Source organism: Littorina saxatilis, linkage group LG1 (genome assembly GCF_037325665.1).
Source record: "Littorina saxatilis isolate snail1 linkage group LG1, US_GU_Lsax_2.0, whole genome shotgun sequence".
Lineage (NCBI taxonomy): Eukaryota > Metazoa > Mollusca > Gastropoda > Littorinimorpha > Littorinidae > Littorina > Littorina saxatilis.
Genome location: NC_090245.1, coordinates 80,516,377 through 80,541,735, shown reverse-complemented (window position 1 = coordinate 80,541,735; position 25,359 = coordinate 80,516,377). Strand labels below are relative to the sequence as shown.

Here is a 25,359-nt window from a genome sequence, read left to right as displayed (position 1 = left end):
GTGTAGGTGCGAGCAGACATATATAATCCATCTTCGCGCAGTTACAGAGAAAACAACGTACCAAAGAACACGAGAAGGACACAGAAAAAAGAAAAAACAAAGGAAGAAGATAAAACAATTGCAATATTATCATTATTACCAAATCAGAATAGGTCCCGTATATCGATGCTTGACGATATCGGAATTCTCATACAGGGACAAGTCCAAAGGTTTGGCTAGGCCAAGATTTTCCTGTTGCACTTTGTCGAAGTACCATTTCTCCATGCAATCGTAGGCAAGAGGTTGGTAGTGGTTGGAAAACTTGTTGGCGATCAGGTAAGGGTCAGCGTTGACCAGAAGGGGAAGGTCCCCCACCCCGAAGATACAGACCATCCGCACGAATTTTCCCGAACATCGGTGAATGTTCTGGAAGATCCAGATCTTAAAACTCCGCACTGGCTCCTTGTTGCGGTTTTCAAGTGAACCTGCAAGAAAAGCGAGAAGACAGTGCATGAGTGTTTATGTAACACAACCGGTCTTCGTCTAATATTTAAAACCAGTTGTGGCAAACGCACACACTCACGCACACACACACACACACACATACACACACACACACACACATACACACACATACACACACACACACGCACACACAGACACACACACACACACACACACACACACACACGTACACACACATCTCGATTTTCGCTCGTTCGTGACGTGTGATGTGGTGGGATTGCCAAGTAAGCAGTGGCACTGTGAATAAAGAGAGAGAGAGAGAGAGAGAGAGAGAGAGAGAGAGAGAGAGAGAGAGAGAGAGAGAGAGAGAGAGATTCCACTGACCTAAGTAAGATCCGGGCACTCCGAGCTGAGGGTTATGGTTCATTGTACTGAAGAATGTTTCATCAGGGATGAATGAATCTTGCAGCCACGCAAGCATTTCGTGAGCTACGCGACTATTGATGACGTAGTCCACATATCCGCGTGACGCAAGCATGTGTACGTCACCCTTACTCATGGTGAGGATGTAAGGCGTAGGCTGTGATTTTCTCCACCGATAGTGGAACCTCCTGGAAAATGCAATAAAAACAACAATTGAGGGAATGAAACTGTCATGAAATTACCCCCCCCCCCCCCCTCGAAAACAAGAACAAGAAGAAACAACAACTCAACTAGGCAGCAAAGACGAAGAAGGAGGTTGGAAAGGACAACAACACATCCGACTAATTAAGTTTTTTTTTAACCTCCAAACTGCTATCATGAACCTGAAAAAAAGGAGAGGACACACAGAGACACAGACAGACATACATACACAGACAAGCACTTACCCACGAACACCCGCAGTCTTGTGTCACACAAACACACTCACGCACCGTCTGCACACACACACACACACACACACACACACACACACACACACACACACACACACACGCACACACACACACACACACACACACACACACGAGCCAACATCAACAGCCAGGCCTTTTTAGTGCAGAGTGGGACTTCTTGGTGAATTATTCACGTAACCGGCGCAAATTTAACTCTTACTCCTTGCAGGAAGCAGCCAGGCTGGTGTCGTTCGTAAGCGTCCTAGAGGAACGACGTTCTTATCCCACGCGAAAGCCTGGAGCGAAAAGACGATGCTCGGATTTAACGCCGTCGGGATTGGCTGTGAAAGAGTGACTATTCTTGGTTTTATTGAGGCAGATGTTCCCACGTGATATTATAGGCCTCTCACTAGCGAGGGGGGTGTCTGAAACACGTGGACGTGTGGAAAGCTTGCCTCAATAAAAGCAAGAGTATTCACTTTTTCACAACCCATACAATCCCGACAGATTTATTTCCACAGTTCGTCTATTATGGAGGTATAGCTAATCATTCACACGTCAACGAAGGTTTCTCGAAGACACCAACTCCGAACGCAAACATTACTTTTCACGTGAAGCTCCAACGTCATTGGCTCCGCGAAGCGCGGTGAGGATTTGAACCAGCTCCTTATTGGTCTTGAGGGGGAACTCCTGTCCCGTCAGGTTGATGAAGTAGCGCCACTTGGCCCTGTGTGCCAGCAGCCGCCGCATACACTCCAACTCCTGGAGAACGTTTTGACAATTTGGGCCGGAATGCATGAGTCGAGGTTAGAGACCTTGGTCCGGGATAAACTGCCCCCTCAATGCAGTTTATCTCAGACTAAAGTCTCGAAACCTCGACTCCTGCATTTTGGCTTTGGTATTTTTGTTGTGACCAATAGGATGGAGCCAGTGTAAAGGTACAGTCCTTCCCGCGTTCACGATCATGTTCGCTGTCGCGGATCTACCCGGGATTTCATATTAAAGAAGAACATTCTTCCACCTGGACACACACCAAACACCAAAGTACGGCTGCTTCCAGAGCAGTATTCTATGTTGAGTTAAGTGTGTAATATCTATTTCAATCTGCTAAATTTGTTTACCGAAACATGTCCACTGTGAGCCGAATGCAGCAACGGTGTTGATTGTTGGTATATGACCAAGTGAAACGATGCTTTTATTCCATGAGGAAAGCCTGGACAGATTTGTGGCGTTGAACTTGATTGTGAACGCGTGACTAAAAGTTCCTTTAACTGACTTTGCTACTGATGCATATACTGAAGCACATTCTCCTTAGCTTATAGGTACATAAACAAACAAACAAACAAACAGAAAGAAAACACTGTGGAGAAACGCACAGGATGTCAGAAATGGAGACGAAGAAAAATAACACACACATACACACAGACAGATAGACAGACAGACAGACAGACAGACAGACACACTCTCTCTCTCTCTTCTCTCTCTCTCTCTCTCTCTCTCTCTCTCTCTCTCTCTCTCTCTCTCTCTCTCTCTCACTAACACACATACCATGAAAAAAACAGAAAGTCGGCATGAAAGAATGCAAGAAGACAAAAGGAAATCATAATGCTATCTTACCGGCTCTAGTACCGACATCTTTGCCCACCGAACATCAACGGATCTTTCGACCATGAAGACGTTGGGCAGACAACTCACGATCAAGCGGAGACCACTCTGAAAATCTGCATCTGACTTCCGGTCCGCGTGCACGCAGTACACGTTGTGAGGTCGGTACAATACGCGCAGCAGTCTTTCTACCTGGTGAGAACACACGTGTTAATTAAACACAGCAAATGACTGCATCAGACGAACATCTTGGACTTTACGACACTAAAGTTCTAAATGACCAAGAAACGGACCACATAAGGGCGGGGATGTAGCTCAGTCGGTAGCGCGCTGGATTTGTATCCAGTTGGCCGCTGTCAGCGTGAGTTCGTCCCCACGTTCGGCGAGAGATTTATTTCTCAGAGTCAACTTTGTGTGCAGACTCTCCTCGGTGTCCGAACACCCCCCGTGTGTACACGCAAGCACAAGACCAAGTGCGCACGAAAAAGATCCTGTAATCCATGTCAGAGTTCGGTGGGTTATAGAAACACGAAAATACCCAGCATGCTTCCTCCGAAAACGGCGTATGGCTGCCTAAATGGCGGGGTAAAAAACGGTCATACACGTAAAATTCCACTCGTGCAAAAAAACACACGAGTGTACGTGGGAGTTTCAGCCCACGAACGCAGAAGAAGAAGAAGAAGGACCACTTACTTCTTCTTAAAAATACACCACAGGGAGGGATAAAAAAACAAAAAAAACATTTCAATCAGTCGGTATAACATTGTTTATTGAGTGTAGTCATACAAATCAATGCAGTTGTTTTATGAGGACACACAATCTTGACTCAGTCAAAGCATGCCATTGGTGTTTTCTGAATCTGACACTGACTGTACTTTTGAGGTATAATGACCTACCAAAAAAATTACACAGTGCTTTCATGTCAGATGACAAAAAAATCATGGCACAGACGATTATTTATTCCGGTATTAGGCCTATAACAATAATTCGTTCATACATTAATTGAAACTGTTTGAATTGGCTCTGTGTACGTCGATTGGAAGTAGTTGACACTGAATTACTTTAAAGTTGCCCAGTCCAAAATGTTTTCTGTTTAAAATGAAAATTTATCTGAAATCACCGTAACACTCACTTGATCAAGGTCCTTGTGAACGAGAATGCTGAAAGCCAGAGGGAAAGACAACTCTTCCTCGCTCACTCGAGCGAAGAGGAAGCCACTTTCGAGCACGTAGCGCGTACAGTTCTCAGTCACGGTCAGAATCTCGCGCATGTTTCTCGGCCGCCTTTCGGTCATGGTATCATTGTTGTCACTTCCAGGACCTTCATCCTCGTCATAATTAATCTTGTGATCATTGTAGTTGTCTAAACCGTCTTGATGCTCCGAATCAGCGGTCAGGAAAAACTTCGTGCAGTTTACATCTGTCACATTTGGAGGGTGGTAGCTTTTCGAGTCGAGAAGCGTCTCGAGAAGTCGCCGTGTTTCATCTGCCGCGCTCTGAAACTCCCGGAGTCTGTTTTCTGACACAGCCAATGTCTTTAAATGCCGGGGACCCTTCAAGGTCCAAGCCAGCACACCACTGAACCAGACGGCGACACCGGCGGCCAAAGGCAAGACAAATCCGCGGATTAACCCTCGTGGAAGCCTCATGTTTCCTTACTTAACAATCTCACAACGCGACAAGGTTTAAAGCCATCTACGAGGCAATGATGATGATGACACAGGCGACCAAAGGCACGAGAAATCGTCTATCAATCGATGCTGAAATCTCAGTCGTCTTAAAATGACCACTCTTCAATCATGTAAACCACCGCAGATCTGCCAAGGTTGTCACATGAAATAAGAGCACCCTTGAATTCGGACACATATCTACAATCAAAAGCCTGGCTGCTTCCTTCGCAGAAGAGATTTTTTTTAACTGAATTAATTTTGCAGATTGATGTAGTTGACAGTTACAAAATATATTGAGCACAGAAAAAACTCAAGTAACAGAAAACGGCCGGGCTGTAAAAGTTTTGTATGTGTCCAAGTGGAAGAATTACCATAGAAAATGGAAAAGCCTGGACAAGTCTCTGATCGTTTACATAAACAAAATCTGTACACCAGTTTTGAAGCTGTCTAATTTTCCATTAAAAATGGCAAGAGAAAGCTTCAAATAAGCAGAGGTTGAAATATCAAAGTCACAACCAGAAGAAAAGTCCAACCCGGGTTACGCGTACACAGTGTGGTTGAAAGAGAACAGAAATAAGCAAATGTGTCTAGTCCATGCACGTTTACGTGCATAAGATAGATGAATAGATAGATAGCTTTTTCTCGGCTCGTAGCCAAGAACACCACAATTTTAAATTATTTTCCAGCGATGCGATCCAATACCACCCTGTGGAATCGACTGCAGCGGATTGAATACAAAACGACGGTCAACGTTTTATTACATTTCTGCTTCGGCAAAGACACAATTTTACTGATAACATTTTCTTTAACAGTTATGATATTTGATCCTTCTCTGATTAGAAAGATAATTACTTTCGGCACTATGGATGGATTATGAATTGACCCGGAATGAAAGCTGTCTTCAACTCTTATCATGTCCGCCTGGGTTCGCTACAATACAGAATACTCAGGTTGCCAGCCACTGCTTATGAAAACACCCCTGAAATCGTGGAGTTACTATCTCTGTTTCAATAAAGATTCAAAATTAAACCCTCGCTCAGCTGACTCAAACCTGTTTAGCGCACTGATAAAATGAAGAGAAAAGAAGTAGCACTGATGTACTTTGACGGTGAAATTCAGAGCAGATAACTCAGCGACGGGGACTGTAGCTCATATGCTATAGCCTAATCATGCGTCTGTGGCTGTACTTTGTTGTCACTTGTTCAAGTTAAAATGGGCTACGCCGTACAATGGCAGCTCGCTTTCGTTAGGGAGGAAGTAACCCGAATTTCCATAAGAAAACCTTACTTTTCGCGATTGCTTAGATTGACAACAAATGCCATAGATATGCTTTTCAAATGACGTTTGAAACTCTTTGTGTGCGTGTGTGTGTACGTATGAGTGTGTGTGTGTGTGTGTGTGTGTGGTCTTTTCTGTCATCGCGTTCACGTGAACTGTAAATAGACAATGTTCGGAAATAACTCTGTCGGGTTAGTATGGGTTGTGAAAGAGTGAATACCCTTGCATTTAGGGAAACACAGAATCATTAGGCCTAAAAAAAAAAATAGGTGTGGTTACGGTAACCCGACCTACCCTATTTTTAGGGGCCGATCCTATAACTTTTTATTACATTTGTCAAAAAATAAAAAATAAAAATAAAAAAAAGTGCAAAAAACGCAATGAAAGCGAAAGCGCCCGTGTCGCACACTTATTTCCCTGTCAAGTAGGTTTAATTTGTACACATTAGAAAAAAAAGTTTAAAAAAAAAGTGATTGCCTACCTACCTACCCTATTTTTTTTGGCTATGTTACCGTAACCACACCTATTTTTTTTTTTGCCTTACGAGCTTCTTGTCCACAGGTTTCAAACACACCCCTCGCTAGTGATTGGCCCGTGGATTGTTTGCTTTCTCTCTTTCACAACCTATACCAACCCGACAAAGTTATTTTCAGAATACGTCGATTTGGTCGAGAGCCTACTTTGAGAAAAAGGACGAATCAGATTAGGGTAAAGACACTGTCCCGACAAAACGCACACAACCTTGTTTATAAGGCGCGCGCACGTAGTGTGTGTGTGTGTGTGTGTGTGTGTGTGTGTGTGTGTGTGTGTGTGTGTGTATGTGTGTGTGTGTGTGTGTGCTGTTGAAAGAGACTTATTTAGAGCCTGTAATCGGTCTGTGAGTGATTTACAAAAATGTGAATATTTTTTACATATATTTTTATGAGTACACGCATTTATTCCACAAAAGAAGACACAGCTAATGGCAGATGTAAAAATTATAATTCAAACGTGGAACAAGAAAGCAAATGCTTACAGGGCTAGCCATCGCATGTCCCATCACAGTAGAACCCCCCCTCCCCCTTTTAAGACCACCCAACAGAAGACTTCCTCCCCTTTAAGAAAAAACAGAAGACTCCCTCATTTCTTACCCCCCCCCCCACCCCCTCACTGGAACACCCTACCCGATAGAAGACTCCCTCCGTTTTAAGACCACCAACTCCCTTCACCATTTCAAGACAATGTTTTCTTAGATATTCTGTTCATAACCTCCATAAGTTTACCCCCATTTTAAGACTCCTTCTTTTTACATTTAGTCAAGTTTTGACTAAATGTTTTAACATAGAGGGGGGAATCGAGACGAGGGTCGTGGTGTATGTGTGTGTGTGTGTGTGTGTGTGTGTGTGTGTGTAGAGCGATTCAGTGTAAACTACTCGACCGATCTGTATGAAATTTTTCATGAGAGTTCATGGGTATGATATCCCCAGACGTTTTTTTCATTTTTTCGATAAATGTCCTTAATGACGTCATATCCGGCATTTTGTAAAAGTTGAGGCGGCACTAGTCACACTCTCATTTTTCAATCAAATTGATTGAAATTTTGGCCAAGCAATCTTCGACGAAGGCCGGACTTTGGTATTGCATTTTAGCTTGGAGGCTTAAAATTTAATTAATGACTTTGGTCATTAAAAATCTGAAAATTGTAATTGTTGAATCCAGGCCGGGGCGGAGACAGTATCAATGTACCATCCCCATGTCACCGCAGAGGCAAGTAAAAGACCTCCGCCATTCTGCTAGAAGTCGAAGTGGCTGGTTACACTTAATCACGCAAAAACCAAGGTAGTGCATGCGACTCTTGTTGCTGCTAGGTTTCCACAGGGAGGAAGCGACCAAAACTTCCAAGCAGTCTATGAAATGACATAAAATGAAAATGAAACTAAATGAAACACAATGTCACCAGGCTGTGTCATTCCCAAATCAGCACGGGTCCCGTGTACCGAAGCTTGACAATATCGGAATTCTCATACAGGGAGACGTTGATAGGCTCGGCTAGACCCAGATTCTCCTGACGCACTTTGTCGAAGTACCACTTCTCCAAGCAGTCGTACGCGAGCGGTTGGTAGTCGTACCGGAACTTGTTTGCAACCAGAAAAGGGCTGGACGTCAGTCGAGGTAAGTCACCAACCCCCAGCTGGCAGATATTGCGAACGAACTTTCCAGCACAAGGGTGGGGTTGATTATAGTCCCATATCTTGTAACTGCGTATTGTATGCTTGTCCACACCTTCGATGGGTCCTGCAAAAATAGAGTTGATAGGGTTATAGTACTGGACATTGAAAATACCACAGACATGCAAGACCTTTGACGATAACTAAATTGTAGGGCTCGTGAAACTAGCAAAGAGTAAGTGTGTGTGTGTGTGTGTGTGTGTGTGTGTGTGTGTGTGTGTGTGTGTGTGTGTGTGTATGTGTGTGTATGCAAGGATGTCATTTGGAGTAAACAGTCGCTGAAACGAGCTATATTCCCGGCGTGTGTGTGTGTGTGTGTGTGTGTGTGTGTTTACTTTTCTGACACTGTCAAAATGTCATCTTTGGGCTACAGAAAGTGTTTGAGTTAAACAAGAAACCGCACCCCACCTGAACATTTGGTTGTCTCTGACTTCAATTCAGGATTAAAGCCACTTACAACCTACCATGGCCTCAGGCAAATGTTATTTCCTTGATGACGATACTTGTGTGTCACTGTGCACTCTGCTTTGTCATGTGGCATCGTATTAGAAAGTTTGAACTAAGCTGTTGGGCAAAAGTAAGCAGTTGTGTTTTTGGCGGGGATGACCTATCCTTTGTGATCAGCAGCCATCCAAAACGATCCTCTACTTCCCTGGTTACATCCTCACACTGCAGAACTGTTCACAATTTTACCAGGACATAGAAAACTGTATATTTTTTTTTTATCTCAAAAAGAATAATTCCGGATGCTTGATTTTTAAAATCCTCCACCGACGGAATACGGTTGCCTGTATGGCTAGTTGTTTGAAAACAGTCATGCACGCAATCTTCCCACTTGAATTACAGAGTCACAATCTCTGTTCCAGGTGGCCCCGCTAATGTTAAGCCTCAAATGTATTGTGCGAAGCTGGCTGCACGAAGCTTTTGCATTGACATTTTGAGGCAAAGACTTCGCGGAGTCTTCGTGACATCGACTTTGGGCTCCATTCAGGACCATTTTTAAGGCGTGGGTTCTCTCAAGAAGAAGAAGAAGAAGAAGAAGAAGAAGTAGAAGGAGAAGGAGAAGAAGAAGAAGAAGGAGAAACAACAAGAACAAGAACAAGAACAACAACAACTACAACAACATCAACATCAACATCAACATCAACAACAACCACAACAACAACAACTGACCTAAATAAGAACCAGGAACACCCAATTGAGGGTTGTGGTTCAAAGTGCTGAAAAAGGATTCGTCTGGGATGAACGAATATTGCAGCCATTTCAACAGCTCATGGGCCACACGGCTGTTGATGACGTAGTCCACATATTCTCGTGAAGCAAGCACATGAACGTCCCCCTTGCTAATGGTCAGGTTATATGGAACAGGTTTGGAGTTTTTCCATCGGAAATGAAAAATCCTGAGGAGAAAAATCGAAGAGACGAAAAATAATACATCACCCGAATATATATTTGTAAATCTAGCTCAGTAGAGACCAACTAATAAAAAGAAGCTTGTGTGTGAAAATGCAAAAAGAGGCCATTTTATTTTCCTACCAGTTCAAACACACACACACACACACACACACACACACACACACACACACACACACACACACACACACACACGCACGCACGCACACACACAAGCCCACCGTAACATTCAAATTTAATAGCATTTGACCACCAGACTCATGTCTGGAGAATATGAAACTGTTGAAGTGTGCGAAGAGTCAACGCCCTAGCTACAATGTTCTTCAACAGAGAAGAACAACATAAAAAAACCACAAACATCATCATCAACAACAGCAACAACAGCTACACCACCAACGCCAACAAAAACACTGCTATTTGCGTACATCCTTACGGGTGGTGTGTCCCAGTAATGTCGTTGGCTCCGCGAAGCGCGGTGAGGATTTGAACCAGCTCCCTGTTGGTCTTGAGGGGGAACTCCTGTCCCGTCAGGTTGATGAAGTAGCGCCACTTGGCCCGGTGTGCCAGCAGCCGCCGCATACACTCCAACTCCTTGTAAATAATAACAACAACCATCATCATCATCATCATCATCATCATCATCATCATCATCATCATCATCATCATCATCATCATCATCATCATCATCATCATCATCATCATTCATGACTGTTACAAAGTGCAGAAACACTTGTTTTGTCAATTCGCCCGTGATGGGGTCGCAGGGTGGTTCGATATTAATGTCATCCGTCGTGAGTCATTTTTATGCTTTGTTCGAAAAATTAGAGGACCATAGACCTTTCACATTTGAGCTGGCAGCAATTAAGAATGCGTACCTAATTTATGAGAAAAACTCATTGATCATCGAACGTTTACAAAATCATGAAAATCATATGCATTCTTACAAACACAAAGGTTCCAAGTACCGGATACAGATTTTATAACACATATAGATGAGAGGAGGCTTTCTTATTAGCCACCTCTTAGTCTCAGGACCTTCGAAATATAAAAGGATGATAACTGCAAAAGCGTGGTACTGTCACGTCTGTTCTTGCCATTGCACATAGATCGTATTCATGAACATATACATGCATGACTCCACGTAGGCATTATCTCCAAGAAGGAAATGTTCCATTTATGACATTTGCAAAACAAAACAGTGAACATGTTTTCATGTCGAAAAAATAATGGTATACATTTGCGTATATCATGATGGCTACTTACATCTTTTTTAAGAATGGTAGAGTGTCACAAAGATGTGAGTATGATATGATATTTGTGATGTGAAACACGTCGTGATTTTAACCTCCCTAAAGATTGAATTGCGATGCGTTGGGACAGGTTAGAAGGTTGTCACGGGTTTCGTGTGTTGCACGAGGAAATAGCTTTAGCTTGACATGAGTTGTGTTTACAAGTTTGAGAAATATAGCTGGCAATGAACTGGGAACATAACAGCGCCAAAGATTTTCAACCAGGAAGGTTGAAAGCGTGTGTCGGTCTTGTTCAGGGAACAAGCCCTCTTTCAAGAGACGGGTCTCTTAAGGGACATGATTTACTATGTTGTATATTATTGAAGCTTGAATACATAGCTGGAATGTAAATGTTAGTGTATGCAAAGTGCACTAAATTCTAGTGTGAAGTTTAAAGAGAATTCTTGTTGTGATTGTATTACGGTTTTTGTTGGGAAATTCTTGAACATAAATGTTGTTACGCATTTATGTTATGTTTAAGACAGTGATGCTATGTATGGTAGTGTCATTAATGGATTAAATGATTCATGGATTAAGTATAGTTTGGATATTGACTGTGGACGGAATGTGAATGTAGAATGAACGAGCGAGATGATACATGACTGTTTTGGAAGAGGAGATGGTGTAAGAGAATGTTGTATTAAGACTTGGGTTAATTCTTTAGGAGTTTCCATGAGGAGTTTCCATGGAGTGTACGAGGGGCGGACCTCACACGGGAGAGCGCAGAACGATGGTGGCGAAAGAGACCACATCGGCGCAGATGGCTGGACGGAGGAGTCTCCATCGTTACCGGTCGTAGAGACGACTGTTCTTTTCGCTAATGGCGAAAGTGTTTCTCGGGGAGAAACGTAAAAGCTGCATGTTGGCATCTATAAGGAGAGTTTCTGGGAAATCATCATCTACATGGATTCAGCGGCACAAGGATGTGTAAATGACGACATGCAGTGAGACGTGATACGAACTCGTGAGTGTCTGTCAACACCTTATCTTATGCAGTAACCTATTATTGAGATAGTTTCTTTATATCATTTAATCACATGCGTTGAGTGATTGCGAAGATTGTGCGAACTGTGTGTTCGAGAGATGGATTGGTATTGATGTATTGAAGTGAAGAATTGTGTTGTAATTTGTGAGGAATTAATACGTCTGTATCCTCCCAAATTCTGTGTTTGAAGTGTGTAGTGCAAAGAGTGAAGAGTCAGTTTAATTAGATAGGGCAGAACACGAATACATAACAGTAACTCCTTTATTCGCACCATAACCCACTTCATGACAAGAGCATCACGATGTAAAAATTAAGATAGAAAAAAAGGTATACCGGCTCCAAGACAGAGACAGCGCCCCACTTCACTTCCACTGATACGTCGGCCATGAAGACGTTGGGCAGACAACCCACGATCAAGCGGAGACCACTCTGAAAATCTGCATCGGACTTCCGGTCGGCGTGCAGGCAGTACACGTTGTGTGGTCGGTACACCGCGCGCAGCAGTCGTTCCACCTTTCGGGGAAAAACAATGTAAGTGCAATTCCAAGGTCTCAGTAAAGGTACATTCCTTGGTAATGTTGAACTCTAGCGTGATAAATTCATAGCTTACAATCCAGTGGCGTTTTTGACATATTTTTGATACCAGTCCCTTTAATCAAACAAAGAATATCTATCGTGAAATTAATTGACGGATTGAGCTCTGAACTTAAGCAGAATTCATTAACTCGGTCATTTGATCGACGAAAATGACGAGAAAATGCATACGAAATATCGACAGTCGGCCGGGTTGCCTCCCTTCCTTAGAAATGGCGGCTTGGTTCTGCAAAATTGGAGGCTGAAATGCCCCTGAAATGTGAGCTATGAATTTATCACGCTATAATTCAACATTACCCATCCCTTTACGTGTAAACGATGATGTTCACCACCTGATCGAATAAGACCATCTTCTTACTCGGATCCTTACACACACACACACACACACACACACACACACACACACACACACACACACACACACACACACACACACACACACACACACACACACACACACACACAAAACCCAGCCTGGCTGCTTTGTCTGCAGAGTGGGACTATTTTTTTGCGGGAGGCTAAAGTGGTTAAGCAGATTGCCATGGGTGTCCATTGCAATATTAACTCAATGGAAAAATTCACACCCTGCATAGGAAGCAGCCATGCTGGTTATTTTTGTACATGTGATTAAGCCGAAAGATGCTCTTAACTCGTATAAAAACCTAAACAGATATGTGGCGGTGATCGCTTCGACGAAAAGGAATATATCTTTAAGTCAGATCGTAAATTAAACAGTAACATTCAAGTTTCGTGTATCACATTTAATCTCTCCGTCAAAAATAGGCCATGAAGTGACGTCCATTGTAGGTGAAAATGATGTTCACGGAATGACTCCAGTTTTAAATACTCAAAGTTATCCCTTATACATGTATCATATGCGTATGATCATGGCACAATCTTTAACAACAAAGAACTTTCTCATAATCACATGCTTTTCAATGCGATCATTATTTCATGTGACAGGCCTAAATGCAAACAAGCATGTCCATTCGCACTGTCTTTCAACAGTATCGAATGTCGTTAGGTAATCCATACAAGCTACATGATGGTGCTTTGCCTTCCCCCTGTACCATATTATGTTTTTGAATAATGGTTACAAGTTGAAATACGTGACCGCCGTTTGTCAAATAAACGGCTGTAAGTTCTATCAAATTTGTTAGTATGTAAGTTATTCACAATGTAAGTAAAGGTTTTACAATGGCCGACCTTTTCCCCCAGAACTCAGGACAATAACCACCATAGGATCTAAATTGGTGTTAATCAGTCAGAGTTTGCGTAAACCGAAAATGTTTGGTATTTACCCATTTTTATCTGAAAATCGACGACCAATGAGCACTGGTCGTCTTTTCCTCGAGAGATTTCGCACTCAATCACAGGATGCTCGATTGTACTGTGCACAAGAGAGAGAGAGAGAGAGAGAGAGAGAGAGAGAGAGAGAGAGAGAGAGAGAGAGAGAGAGAGAGAGAGAGAGAGAGAGAGAGAGAGAGAGAGAGAAAACAAAAAGAGAGAGAGAGAGAGAGATTTACAGACAGACAGAGACAGAGAGGTCCACTTACTTGTTCCAGATCTTTGTAGGCAATGATACTAAACGCAAGAGGAAAAGACAACTCTTCCTCGCTCACTCGAGCAAACAGGAAGCCAGCCTCGAGCACGTAGCGCGTACAGTTCTCGGTCAAGGTCAGAACTGTGCGCATGCTCCTTGGCTGTCTTTGGTCCATCATGTTGTTTTTGATGGCACTGCTGTTTTGATGATGTACACTGCTGTTTAGATGACGTACACCGCTGTTTTGATGACGTATCTTAGTCCCCTTGGCCGAATTTATGCCGTCATTGTCGTCTTTGATAATACTTCTAGTATTCAGAACTGAGTTTTTACTGTGCAGCATTTCAGCGTTTTTGACGGCAAAGGAACTATTTCCATGCGCCTGTACCAACACCGTGCAGATTGGGTCCTTGAGCTTTGGGGGGCGTCGGCCCTTGGCATTGAGAATCAAGGAGTGAAGTCTCCTGGTCTCATCCACAGAGCTCTGCAACTCTCTCAGCCCACTGACGTCATGCTGTGGTGACACCGGCAGAACACTGTACACCATCGAGTCCTGGGTACGCGAAGACCAGACGACCAGGCCTACCAGAACGATGATGGTGGCTGCCGTGAGAAGGAGGTACCCCGTGGTGCCATGCAAGTGGGCACGCTTCATGATCAGAGTTTGGGCAGCGTTTTAACACATGTCTCTAGTTGGCCGCGGATGCCACTGAGGACAGAAAATCCGATTTTCACTTTATCACAGTTTTCTGGAAACGGAATATGACTCCTGGGGACAAAAACGGCCATACGGGTCAAGTTGTTGCAGTTGCAGTCAGCCAGCGAAGAAGAAGAAGGTTGTCAGAGTGAATGTCTGAAAGAAAAATAATTTTAAGAAGAAGATAACAATAAGAATGTACTCACCAGAAACATGGACAATTAAACATGAACACGAACATGAACCGGTGAATGCTGTTTTTATATGTTATACTCTTACTTTCTCCCAAGCGCAAGACAAATTCTTCTATGAAAATTGAAGCCAATAAAATTTGAGTTGAGTTGAGTTAGTCAAATAAAAGATTCATAATCAAAAAAAGATTAATAGTCATAACCTTACACTTTTCAACGATATAATGACGTCGGACAGCAGATTCAGGACCTTCCAACTTGGAAAGGCAGCCGGTTAAAGTGGAATAGCACAGCGCTCCCAAAGTTTGAAGACAATACGTTGAGGAGTTATTGTAACGCACGGTATGGTTGTTTGCCTCCTTACCAAGTAAAACGGTTTCAAAAACCGCCTTTAATGACACCTACAACGTTCAGCATGCCATGACGTCATTGACGCTTTGAAAGTTTATTGTCATCAGCTTTAAAAGCGGGGTCCTGATTTGGCCTATTATGGTCCGCTGGACCCGAAAAGCAATAGCTAACTAACTAACTAGCTTTAAAAGCCCTTTAGACAAAGACAATTACAGCACACACACACACACACACACACACACACACACACACACACACACACACACACACACACACACACACACACACACACACACTCTCTCTCTCTCTCTCTCTCTCGTACTTGTCATACATAGAAATACATTGTAACATCACACATTGTAAAAGCATCAATATAACATAAATGTGTCAAACATTCACACACACACCCACATACGTTCTCTCTCTCTCTCTCTCTCTCTCTCTCTCTCTCTCTCTCTCTCTCTCTCTCTCTCTCTCTCTCTCTCTCTCTTTCAGAAACTTATATAAAAAATACATTGTAACGACATACATTCTAAAATCATCAATAGAACATGCAATCTTAAAACCTTAAAATAAAATGAACACGGACACGGACCACCCATGTGTCTGCTGTTTCAATATATTAACTTTTGTCCAGTTTTGTTTTCCTCATATCCAATGCAACTGCGCGCGCGATCTCACTACCTTCATATCGCTGGATGTGAGCAGGCGGAATACACTTTCCATATTAGGCTGGAAAGACGTGCAGTTTATCTGCCTTAGATCGTTATAAAATGTACACTTAAAGTACACTGGTTAATTCTTGCACAATGGACATAAAGACTCTTGCCCTTGCTCACAAGTTACAAAGCATTGCTTGTTGCTTTTCAAACCACAAGTTCTTAATCTGAATCTTGCCAAATTGTCCCTTGTCCATTTATCAGTAAGAGACAAATATTTCTCCACCTGAAATGTAGATTTAAAAGAGTGAAACCAATCGTACTTCACATTTTCTTCTATTTCAGAATGCCTGTTCTGTAAAACAAGAAATAACCTGTCTTTGAATTGATTCAGAAAATGTCTCTCCATTCCAACTCCTTGGTTTAAACCAAGCAAAACCAAAGCCATTCTTAATCAATACTTGTTTCACCTTTGTTGTCCAGTTTTCTCGACCCGTCTCAGACTGTGCCAACAACATTTCGTAAGCCTGTTTGCTATAACGCGTGGTAGGGAGCCTGGTCAACTTAATCCAATACTTAATACATTTGACTGTTGTTCTAGTAAACAGTGGATATCGACCAGTTTCTTCATATACGATTTTGTTTGAAGAATGCAAGGTAACATTTAGAAAACGTTTTATAGCAAAGGTGTGCACCCTTTCTATTGTCTGCATTTCCTCCATACTTCTGCTGCATATGTCAGGATCGGCTCAATCTGTGCATCAAATAGTTTCCAGAATAGATATGGGTCTATCGTGTATAACTTTCGCATGGTCTTCTGAATCTCTATGACACCTTTTTTTCCCTTTTCTGCTCAACTCTGTAAGGGTACTGTTTATGCTCAGCTTTGTTGTAAACATCATCCCCAAATATTTATATGCATTTGTCACTTTAAGTTCTTCACTCCCGTAACACCATTTTTCATTAGTGGACAAGTGTCCTCCCTTACGGAAAACCATAATGTTTGTTTTCTCTAAATTCACAGTAAGGGACATCCTATCTGCTTCTTCCTTCAATTGAATCAACTGGTTCTGCAAACCTGTTACAGTATTTGATAACAACACGACATCATCTGCAAAGAGCAATAAGAAAATGTCTATGGCGCCAGGGATCAGCTGGATTTCGTGCCTCCCTTTTCTGGACAGTTCAACTGCTAGTTCGTTTATGAAAAACGAAAACATCAAAGGACTCAGTAGACACACTTGGTTTACTCCTTTAGGACACTCAAAGTAATTGGTGTACGTACCTTTCTTACGCACACGCATAGGGCATTTCTGTTCACGGAGTCGAAAGCTTTCTTAAAATCCACGAACGCTACATACAGCTTCATATTTCGGACCAAGTGTTTTTGAACAAAAGCATATAACGTGAATATATGATCCACTGTACTGTAGCCCGCTCAAAACCAGCTTGCTCCTCAATTATTTTGTCTTCTTCTTCTGCCCAGTGTGTAAGACGTTTGTTTAAAATATGGGTACACAGTTTGCTTACGACACTAACCAAGCCCTCTCCCCACCCTCACCCACTCGTCTCCCTTCTTGCATGTGTTAAAGGCACAGTCCTACCCTTGAAAGCTTTTCGGCCGCTCACCATCACAGATCTGGCCAGGGTTTTACATGGGATAAGTCCATCCCTCCATATGGACACATACCAAACATCGACATCCTGACGTTTGTGTGTGGATTGATTCAACAAAAAGCCGCAAGGGACAGTTAACAAATTAATTCATAAAAAAATTCTCCATCTGCACAGAGGCTGTAGAGCTTAGATACGTGTCTTAATAGAGGGATGGTCCTATCTCATGTTTGTTTGTTCGTTCATGGGCTGAAACTCCCACGGCTTTTACGTGTGTGACCGTTTTTACCCCGCCATTTAGGGTAGCCATACGCCGCTTTCGGAGGAAGCATGCTGGGTATGTTCGTGTTTCTATAACCCACCGAACTCTGACATGGATTACAGGATCTTTTTCGTGCGCACTTGGTCTTGTGCTTGCGTGTACACACGGGGGTGTTCGGACACCGAGGAGAGTCTGCACACAAAGTTGACTCTGAGAAATAAATCTCTCGCCGAACGTGGGGACGAACTCACGCTGACAGCGGCCAACTGGATACAAATCCAGCGCGCTACCGACTAAGCTACATCCCCGCCCGACCTATCTCATGTAAAAGCCTGGGCAGGTCTGAGATAGTGAGCAGAACTGTTTTCACATGAAGGACTGCGGCTTTAAGTCAGCATGACTGCAAGACGAAAATGCCCTGTTAGTGGGGCTCGTATGTTGCAGACGCACTCATCAATCATTCACATCTTGCAACAACCATCATACTTTGTGATATTGTTCCTTATAATTATTTAAGGGATTTCAGATACAGAGCCACTTCAGAAATTGGTTTTTTTGCTGCATTTACAGCAGACGAAATTCGTACCAAAAGCGCTCAGCAGTAAATATTCCCAACTCAACAAATGTAAAATTCAATGGTTTACCATGCACCAGAAGTTGTCTGCTGATAACACATGCATGACATAAATACTCTTATGGGTATTTTTGTGTTCTGGTATTTAATTTGATCGTTTTTAGAATTTTATATATCCGCAGCATGAAAATTCAAGATGGCGGCCTCCGCAACATTGCGTGTTTTGATTTGAGCGAAAACAACGTTTCTGAAGGTAAGTTTTCAAGAATACGCATCCATTCACCAATGTCACATCATTTTACTGTTTAATTCTCCCCTGGGGTCTGTTATTCATCGGGTGAAGCGCTGAAATGCAGAGACTTTCTTTAATCTTGCAATAGCTCATTACTGCTGGATTGTGATGCTGATAGATCTAGTAGATCTATCTGTTGATTACAAGTAAGGAAATCATGATCGCCACGCTGCTGATTTTAAACAGATTAAACGAACTTTGAATAAAAGGCGAGGAGAAAGAGAGTGTTCGTGGTATGATAAATGATTAGTCCTGCCTACGTTAAGGACTTCCATAAGTCTCTAAACGGCTGAGGTGGGGAGGGGTAGAGTCAAAAACTGAGTGAGGGTAGGCCAGATAGTAGGATGAACAGCTGGAGATAAAAACACTCCACTCCCCATGTCTTTACAGTGTTGTGATCAAACTTTCAAAGACGGTAGGTAACACTAACAGACAAAAGCGGCATACAGTGTATGCTAATCAAATGAGATAAGTGGTTTTGAAAAATGAAGAGGTACCGCTCTTTGAGTTTTACAATTTTGGTTTGTTGCTTGTTTCTCATCCTTTTGCTTATTCTACGTTGACCGTGCATTGGTGTGAATTTTATTTTTACAGGATATATACAAGAGTTACACCACATGCCGGTTCCTGGGAACAAGCGTTCTGCATTTATTCCGGTGCCACAGAAGGGAGCTGATTTCACTAGTACTACTGTATCAAGGTTTGTTACCAAATACATCTTAACAGTAAGATTTTTTTATTTGTATTAATTGGAACATGTTTGCACATCATTTGTAAGCGACCTCTGTGAATTTGATGGGTTTAACGTACGTACCCTCACTATGGTCAACATTCTGTTAGCGACTGTTTGAAGCGAATAAATGTAGCGGTCAGAAAGATTCCAGAATCAGTTGGGTCACTGGAAACTGTGTTTGTTTGTTTTTTAACCTGAAACAGTAAGAATTATACGAATTCATGATATAAAATTTTCTTTCATTTTGGTCTGTTGTGTGAAGACTTGCTAACCCGGCTTTGACCGACTCTCTGAGATAGTAAACATTATTCAAATACATTCAAATAAAAGTTTCACTTTTTATCTTTTGTGTGAAGGGTACCCCAGGCTGATTTCCTGCACCATGGATGTAGAGGAGGCCAGACAGTCTGTTTCTCATTCCAGCTGTGTTGCGTTTTTTTCTGCTCGTGAAGTGTATCGCCACATTGCCAAAGCCATTGGCCAAGAGAAGTCACCCTGTCTGCCCATTTTGCATAGCCTTACAGGCTGTGACACTATGTCGTTCTTCAATAATCAGAAGGCTTGGGAAGTATGGCAAGCATTTGAAGACGTCACTCAAACTTTCTTCAGATTGTCTGCTCCTCTTTGTAAGCTGAGTACCACTGACAGGGCAGCACAAGAGCTTTTTGGTGTACATTTGTAGGACAAAACCAGCAACGTACTGGGTGTAAACAGTGCTAGACGGTACCTCTTCAGTAAAAAGAGCTGCCAAATTGACCATAATCCCCTTACAAGTGAGGTGCTGCTGCAGGACATGAGATTGAGAAGAGCCATCTACCTATTAGACTTCCAAACTCTGTGGGCTGGCAGTTCAAGGCTGGAAAGTGGGAGTCATTCTGGACGAGCTTTCAAGAGGTATCCAGCGTGTGCCGAGAACTCATGAGGTGTGCCTGCAAGAAGAGCTGTACAACAAAACGCTGCAAATGCTGCTAAGAAGGACTGCAGAGCACAGCTCTCTGCAAATGTGCTGGCATGCCTGTGAAAACTGTCAGCATCTAAACTGTGCAAAAATATTATTGCACCCATTTTCATACCCCAACTCAAACATTTATTCCTGTGTCATTTCATTCAAACTGTCTATGCCATTAAAGGCTCGCATCTTCGCTATCTGGCACATTTTTTTTAACATCATCATTTACGCCGTCAAAATAAGGATACCCTTGACGTGACAAAGAGATGTGACAGAAACTTCGGGTACCTTTTAAAAAGCCGACGACAATTCCTGAGGCACAACTGGGTCACTGTTGTATACGAAGAGAAAGTCAACTTGATTATCCATCCAGAACAGGTTGTTTTATTTCGCCATCTTGCATATTTCTAGTGTTGTGCCATTGTACCTACTGATGTGTGTGTCGATCTCACGGATGAGATGTTTATGTGTCAAATTTGAGGGATACCCAAGTCAACTAAAATCCATGTATTTTAGCAATGACCAAGTGGGTTGCGTTGAAACTTTCAGGAATGTGTGTCTACACGCGAGGCGTAGTTCAACCGTTTGAGTACACTTTCAAATCTTCACGAAATAATATTTTAAAAACTGCCACAGGTTTGTTGACTTACATCCCACATATTTTTGACTTCGCATGTATATATGACAGATGGTTGTTTCAAGTACTGCCAAAGTTTCTTTTGAGTACACTTGCCGGAATGTGCTAGTTGTGTAAACACATGAGAACAAACAACGTTTTCGAAATACAGCGATTATGAAGTTTAGTCGACTTTTGAGTTGATACATTACATTTTTATCAGTCTTATTTTGGGGGTACCCTTATTTGGGCGGCGGTCAAATAACCCATGTAAAGGCCACCTTTTATCTTAAAAGTGTTCCAGTTAGCCAAGTTGAGTGCCCTCAATAGCATATAACAGCACAGGAATGAATGTTTTCGTTTTGGTATGAAAATTGGTGCAATATATTTATTTTTGCACAGTTTAGGTAATCCACAAATTCTTCAACCCTGCCACCCACACCGTCCAATCATTCTCTGCACCAACAATACATGTATTGTTTTGTTTAAAAATGTTTTTGTGTTAGTTTCTATTGCAAGAGAATGTCTTGTAGCATCAAAAATGCCTAAATACCCTTTTATTGGCGGCCATTTTGAAAATTGTAAAAAAACTACTGATTTCTTAATTTTTCACGGTGGCTCTGTATCAGGTTTTGTTAAGCAAAAGCAAATGTCCATTTACGCCAAATTTGCTGTTAATCACATGAAGTGAAATATGCCTAACATACCCAACCGTTTACACTGGCGGCCATTTTGAAAAATTGTTTAAAAACTACCCATTTTTTATTTTTCGCGATGGCTCTGTATCAGGTTTTGTTAAGCACATAAAACTCTTCATATTTGCTAAATTTGGTGTTTGTTGCATGATTTGAATGATTTTGCAACATAGGAGCCCCACTATGTGCCCCATACCTATTAAGTATAGATTATTCCATTTTTGAGGACTATTTTGTTCCTTGACTAGAATAGAGCTGTCACTTTCCCTGTCGCGCATTACCTCACGCAAGTTCATTGACAGGAATCTATTGGAGATAAGGATCCACACTAATTAAAACCTAACCCCCCGCGGGTTAGGGGGAGTCCCATATTGGTTGGGACGAGAAAGAATTTACCCGATGCTCCCCAGCATGTCGTAATAGGCGACTAACGGTTCTGTTTCTCCTTTTACCCTTGTTAAGTGTTTCTTGTATAGAATATAGTAAATTTTTGTAAAGATTTTAGTCAAGCAGTATGTAAGAAATGTTCAGTCCTTTATACTGGAAACTTGCATTCTTCCAGTAAAGTAATATATTGTACTACGTTGCAAGCCCCTGGAGCAAATTTTTTATTAGTGCTTTTGTGAACAAGAAACAATTGACAAGTGGCTCTATCCCGTCTTCCCCCTTCCCCCGTCGCGATATAGCCTTCGTGGTTGAAAACGACGTTAAACACCAAATAAATAAAGAAAGAAAGAATTAAAACCTAGGAGGGCAGAGGGTAAATTTAGCCACGAAAACATCAAAGTTGCCATGCAGTTTTTTTAATGTTCTGATTTTTATCGAATAGAATGTGCTGTCGTAAATCAATTTTGACATTTAAAAACGTCACGTGAGCTTCGGTGATGATTTGACTATAATACATACATACCCACACACAGACAAACAGGCTGACACACACTCACAGACGGACAGACAGACAGACATACAGACGGGCACACACATACACACACACACACACACACACACACACACACACACACACACACACACACACACACACTAACACACACACACACACACACACACACACACACTCACACTCTCTCTATCTCTCATCCTTTTTTTTGGTCTGCATGTCTTTTTGTGTCTCTTTTTACATTTAGTCAAGTTATGACTAAATGTTTTTACATAGAGGGGGGAATCGAGACGAGGGTCGTGGTGTATGTGTGTGTGTATGTGCGTGTGTGTGTGTGTGTGTGTGTGTGTGTGTGTGTGTGTGTGTGTGTGTGTGTGTGTGTGCGTGTGTGTGTGTAGAACGATTAAGAGTAAACTACTGGACCGATCTTTATGAAATTTGACATGAGAGTTCCTGGGAATGATATCCCCGGACCTTTTTTTCTCTTTTTTTCGATAAATGTCTTTGATGACGTCATATCCGGCTTTTTGTAAAAGTTGAGGCGGCACTGTCACACCCTCATTTTTCAATCAAATTGATTGAAATTTTGGCCAAGCAATCTTCGACGAAGGCCGGACTTCGGTATTGCATTTCAGCTTGGTGGCTTAAAAATTAATTAATGACTTTGGTCATTAAAATTCTGAAAATTGTAAAAAAATTTTTTTTATAAAACGATCCACATTTACGTTCATCTTATTCTTCATCATTTCCTGATTCCAAAAACATATAAATATGTTATATTTGGATTAAAAACAAGCTCTGAAAATTAAAAATATAAAAATTATGATCAAAATTAAATTTTCGAAATCAATTTAAAAACACTTTCATCTTATTCCTTGTCGGTTCCTGATTCCAAAAACATATAGATATGATATGTTTGGATTAAAAACACACTCAGAAAGTTAAAACGAAGAGAGGTGCAGTAAAGCGTGCTATGAAGCACAGCGCAATTACCGCTTCCGTTTCATTCTGTGAGTTCCACAGCTTGACTAAATGTAGTAATTACGCGACTTGTTTTCTTTTCTTTTTCTCCTCTCTCTCTTGCTTGTCCCGACGCTTGTACCTTGTCCCAATATGCTTTCACACCGCCCCGTCCCAGTACTCACTGCTCCATCCACACCTGAATTTCGATCCGCTACCAGACTTGTCGATTTTACAGACACTCCAGGGAAGGATGTGAGGTCGCTGCGGTGGGCTACCCTCTGAAGATGACACTGCACTGCTGCCGAGTCACTTCGACGGTGTTCAGTATTGGTCCTGTTCCTGGCCAGGGACACAGGCACTGCTACCTACTAAGCCTCCTACTGACGACATTGACTGTTAAGTCGCGGAGCCAGACTGAGTGAGCGTCTCCTCAGAGAGCAGATCGCCATTGCGTCCTTCCGTCGACCCCCCAGAGCAGCATACGTTGAAGACCGGCAGCAGAAGTACTAGTCAGGAATGGATGGAACAGGAACACCGAGACCAAGGTCACCATGAAAGCACTGACCGTGAAGGGTCACAAGAGCCGAGATCAGTTTCATTTTTGCGCTTTCTTCATCAACCAGCGGTTTTGGGCGGACACCTGAGCACCCTCACAATCGCATTCGCATTCGTGAAGTGAATGATACTCGGCTTGTCTGTCTGTCTGTCTGTCTGTCTGTCTGTCTCTCTGTCTCTCTCTCTTTCTATCTCTCTCTATCTCTCTCTCTCTCTATTTCTCTCTCTCTTCCCCCTCTCTCCTCCCCCTCTCTGTCTGGCTCTCTTCCCCTATCTCTGTTGCCCAGAGTTGTCAGTATTTTCATTAATTGGTCTCTCCGAGTGTCTCCACAACGTGACTTGTGCCCAGCAAAAAAGATAAATTCATCGGAGAAAATATCCCAAAGACATATACACGTATGTGCCTGTGGAGATAAGTACAAGCTGTTCATTATTGTGTTGGCTGGCGCTATCATAACCTAGCTACATTTCCATAATTTCTAATAGCTGTTTCAGTAGTTTTCCTTTCTCGTTGTCGATTGCAAAGCCGCAGATGTTGATGTTCATGCAGCAATGCCTGACTGACTCCTTATTGCGCAGTGTCGCTTTTATGAAATCACAGCTGTTGTTCGTACAAAAACACGAGCAATTCGTTTTATTTCATGTTTATTAAAAACTTAATTCGTTTTGAGGCATAAGTCGCACACACACACACACACACATACACACACACACACACACACACACACACACACACAAACACACACACACACACACACACACTCTCTCTCTCTCTCTTTCTCTGATCCTTTTTTTGGTCTGCTTGTCTGTATGTCTGTCTGCCTCTCTCTCTCTCTCTCTCTCTCTCTCTCTCTCTCTCTCTCTCTCTCTCTCTCTCTCTCTCTCTCTCTCTCTCTCTCTCTCTCTATCTATCTATCTATCTATCTATCTCTCTCTTTCTCTGTCTCTCTCTTTCACTCTCTCCTACTTTTTATAAGAAATAGGAGGCAAGATTTGACAATAAGGTGTTCAATTTCTCGAACCAGACAAAAGTTTTCAAGTGAGAAATTGCGAGAACAGAGGGCAATGAAACATGCATTCACGTAATGATGCTGGCAAGGAAGTAAGTCCAGTGCAAAGCTGAAATCCAAGAAGTCCATGGACTTGCTTCCATTTGCTAATTTGTTCCTTTGATTAAAAAAATTTAAGTGGATTTACTTCTTTAAAAAATTAATAATAATTGATCACACAACATAGAAATTTTGACAAAAGATGCGCCTTTGTTTTCTATGCAATATAATACGATAATCTCATTTTGACCAAATTTGGACGTACTGCCTTCTGCCAATACACGGCAGCACACACACACACACACACACTCACACTCACACACACACACACACACACACACACACACACACACACACTC

General features: G+C 42.2%; 2 protein-coding genes and 1 long non-coding RNA gene across 3 annotated transcripts; 1 reads left to right on the top strand and 2 right to left on the bottom strand.

Moving 5' to 3' along the window:
- Positions 1-113: 113 nt before the first annotated feature.
- LOC138981003 (N-acetyllactosaminide beta-1,6-N-acetylglucosaminyl-transferase-like) lies at positions 114-5,692 on the bottom strand. The gene is made up of 5 exons (XM_070353793.1): positions 4,057-5,692; positions 2,937-3,116; positions 1,924-2,081; positions 829-1,055; positions 114-464 (listed from the first exon to the last, which is right to left on the bottom strand). The coding sequence occupies exons 1-5, from the start codon at positions 4,570-4,572 to the stop codon at positions 136-138; spliced, it is 1,410 nt and encodes a 469-aa protein (XP_070209894.1). The 5' UTR covers positions 4,573-5,692; the 3' UTR covers positions 114-135.
- Positions 5,693-7,039: 1,347 nt separating this feature from the next.
- On the bottom strand, positions 7,040-14,557 carry LOC138949346 (N-acetyllactosaminide beta-1,6-N-acetylglucosaminyl-transferase-like). The gene is made up of 5 exons (XM_070321177.1): positions 13,916-14,557; positions 12,099-12,278; positions 9,925-10,082; positions 9,252-9,478; positions 7,040-8,145 (listed from the first exon to the last, which is right to left on the bottom strand). The coding sequence occupies exons 1-5, from the start codon at positions 14,555-14,557 to the stop codon at positions 7,817-7,819; spliced, it is 1,536 nt and encodes a 511-aa protein (XP_070177278.1). The 3' UTR covers positions 7,040-7,816.
- Positions 14,558-18,275: 3,718 nt separating this feature from the next.
- Positions 18,276-19,914, top strand: LOC138958444 (uncharacterized). Its single transcript, XR_011453403.1, has 3 exons — positions 18,276-18,503; positions 19,137-19,242; positions 19,632-19,914. It is a non-coding gene; the product is annotated as an uncharacterized lncRNA (long non-coding RNA).
- Positions 19,915-25,359: the final 5,445 nt, after the last annotated feature.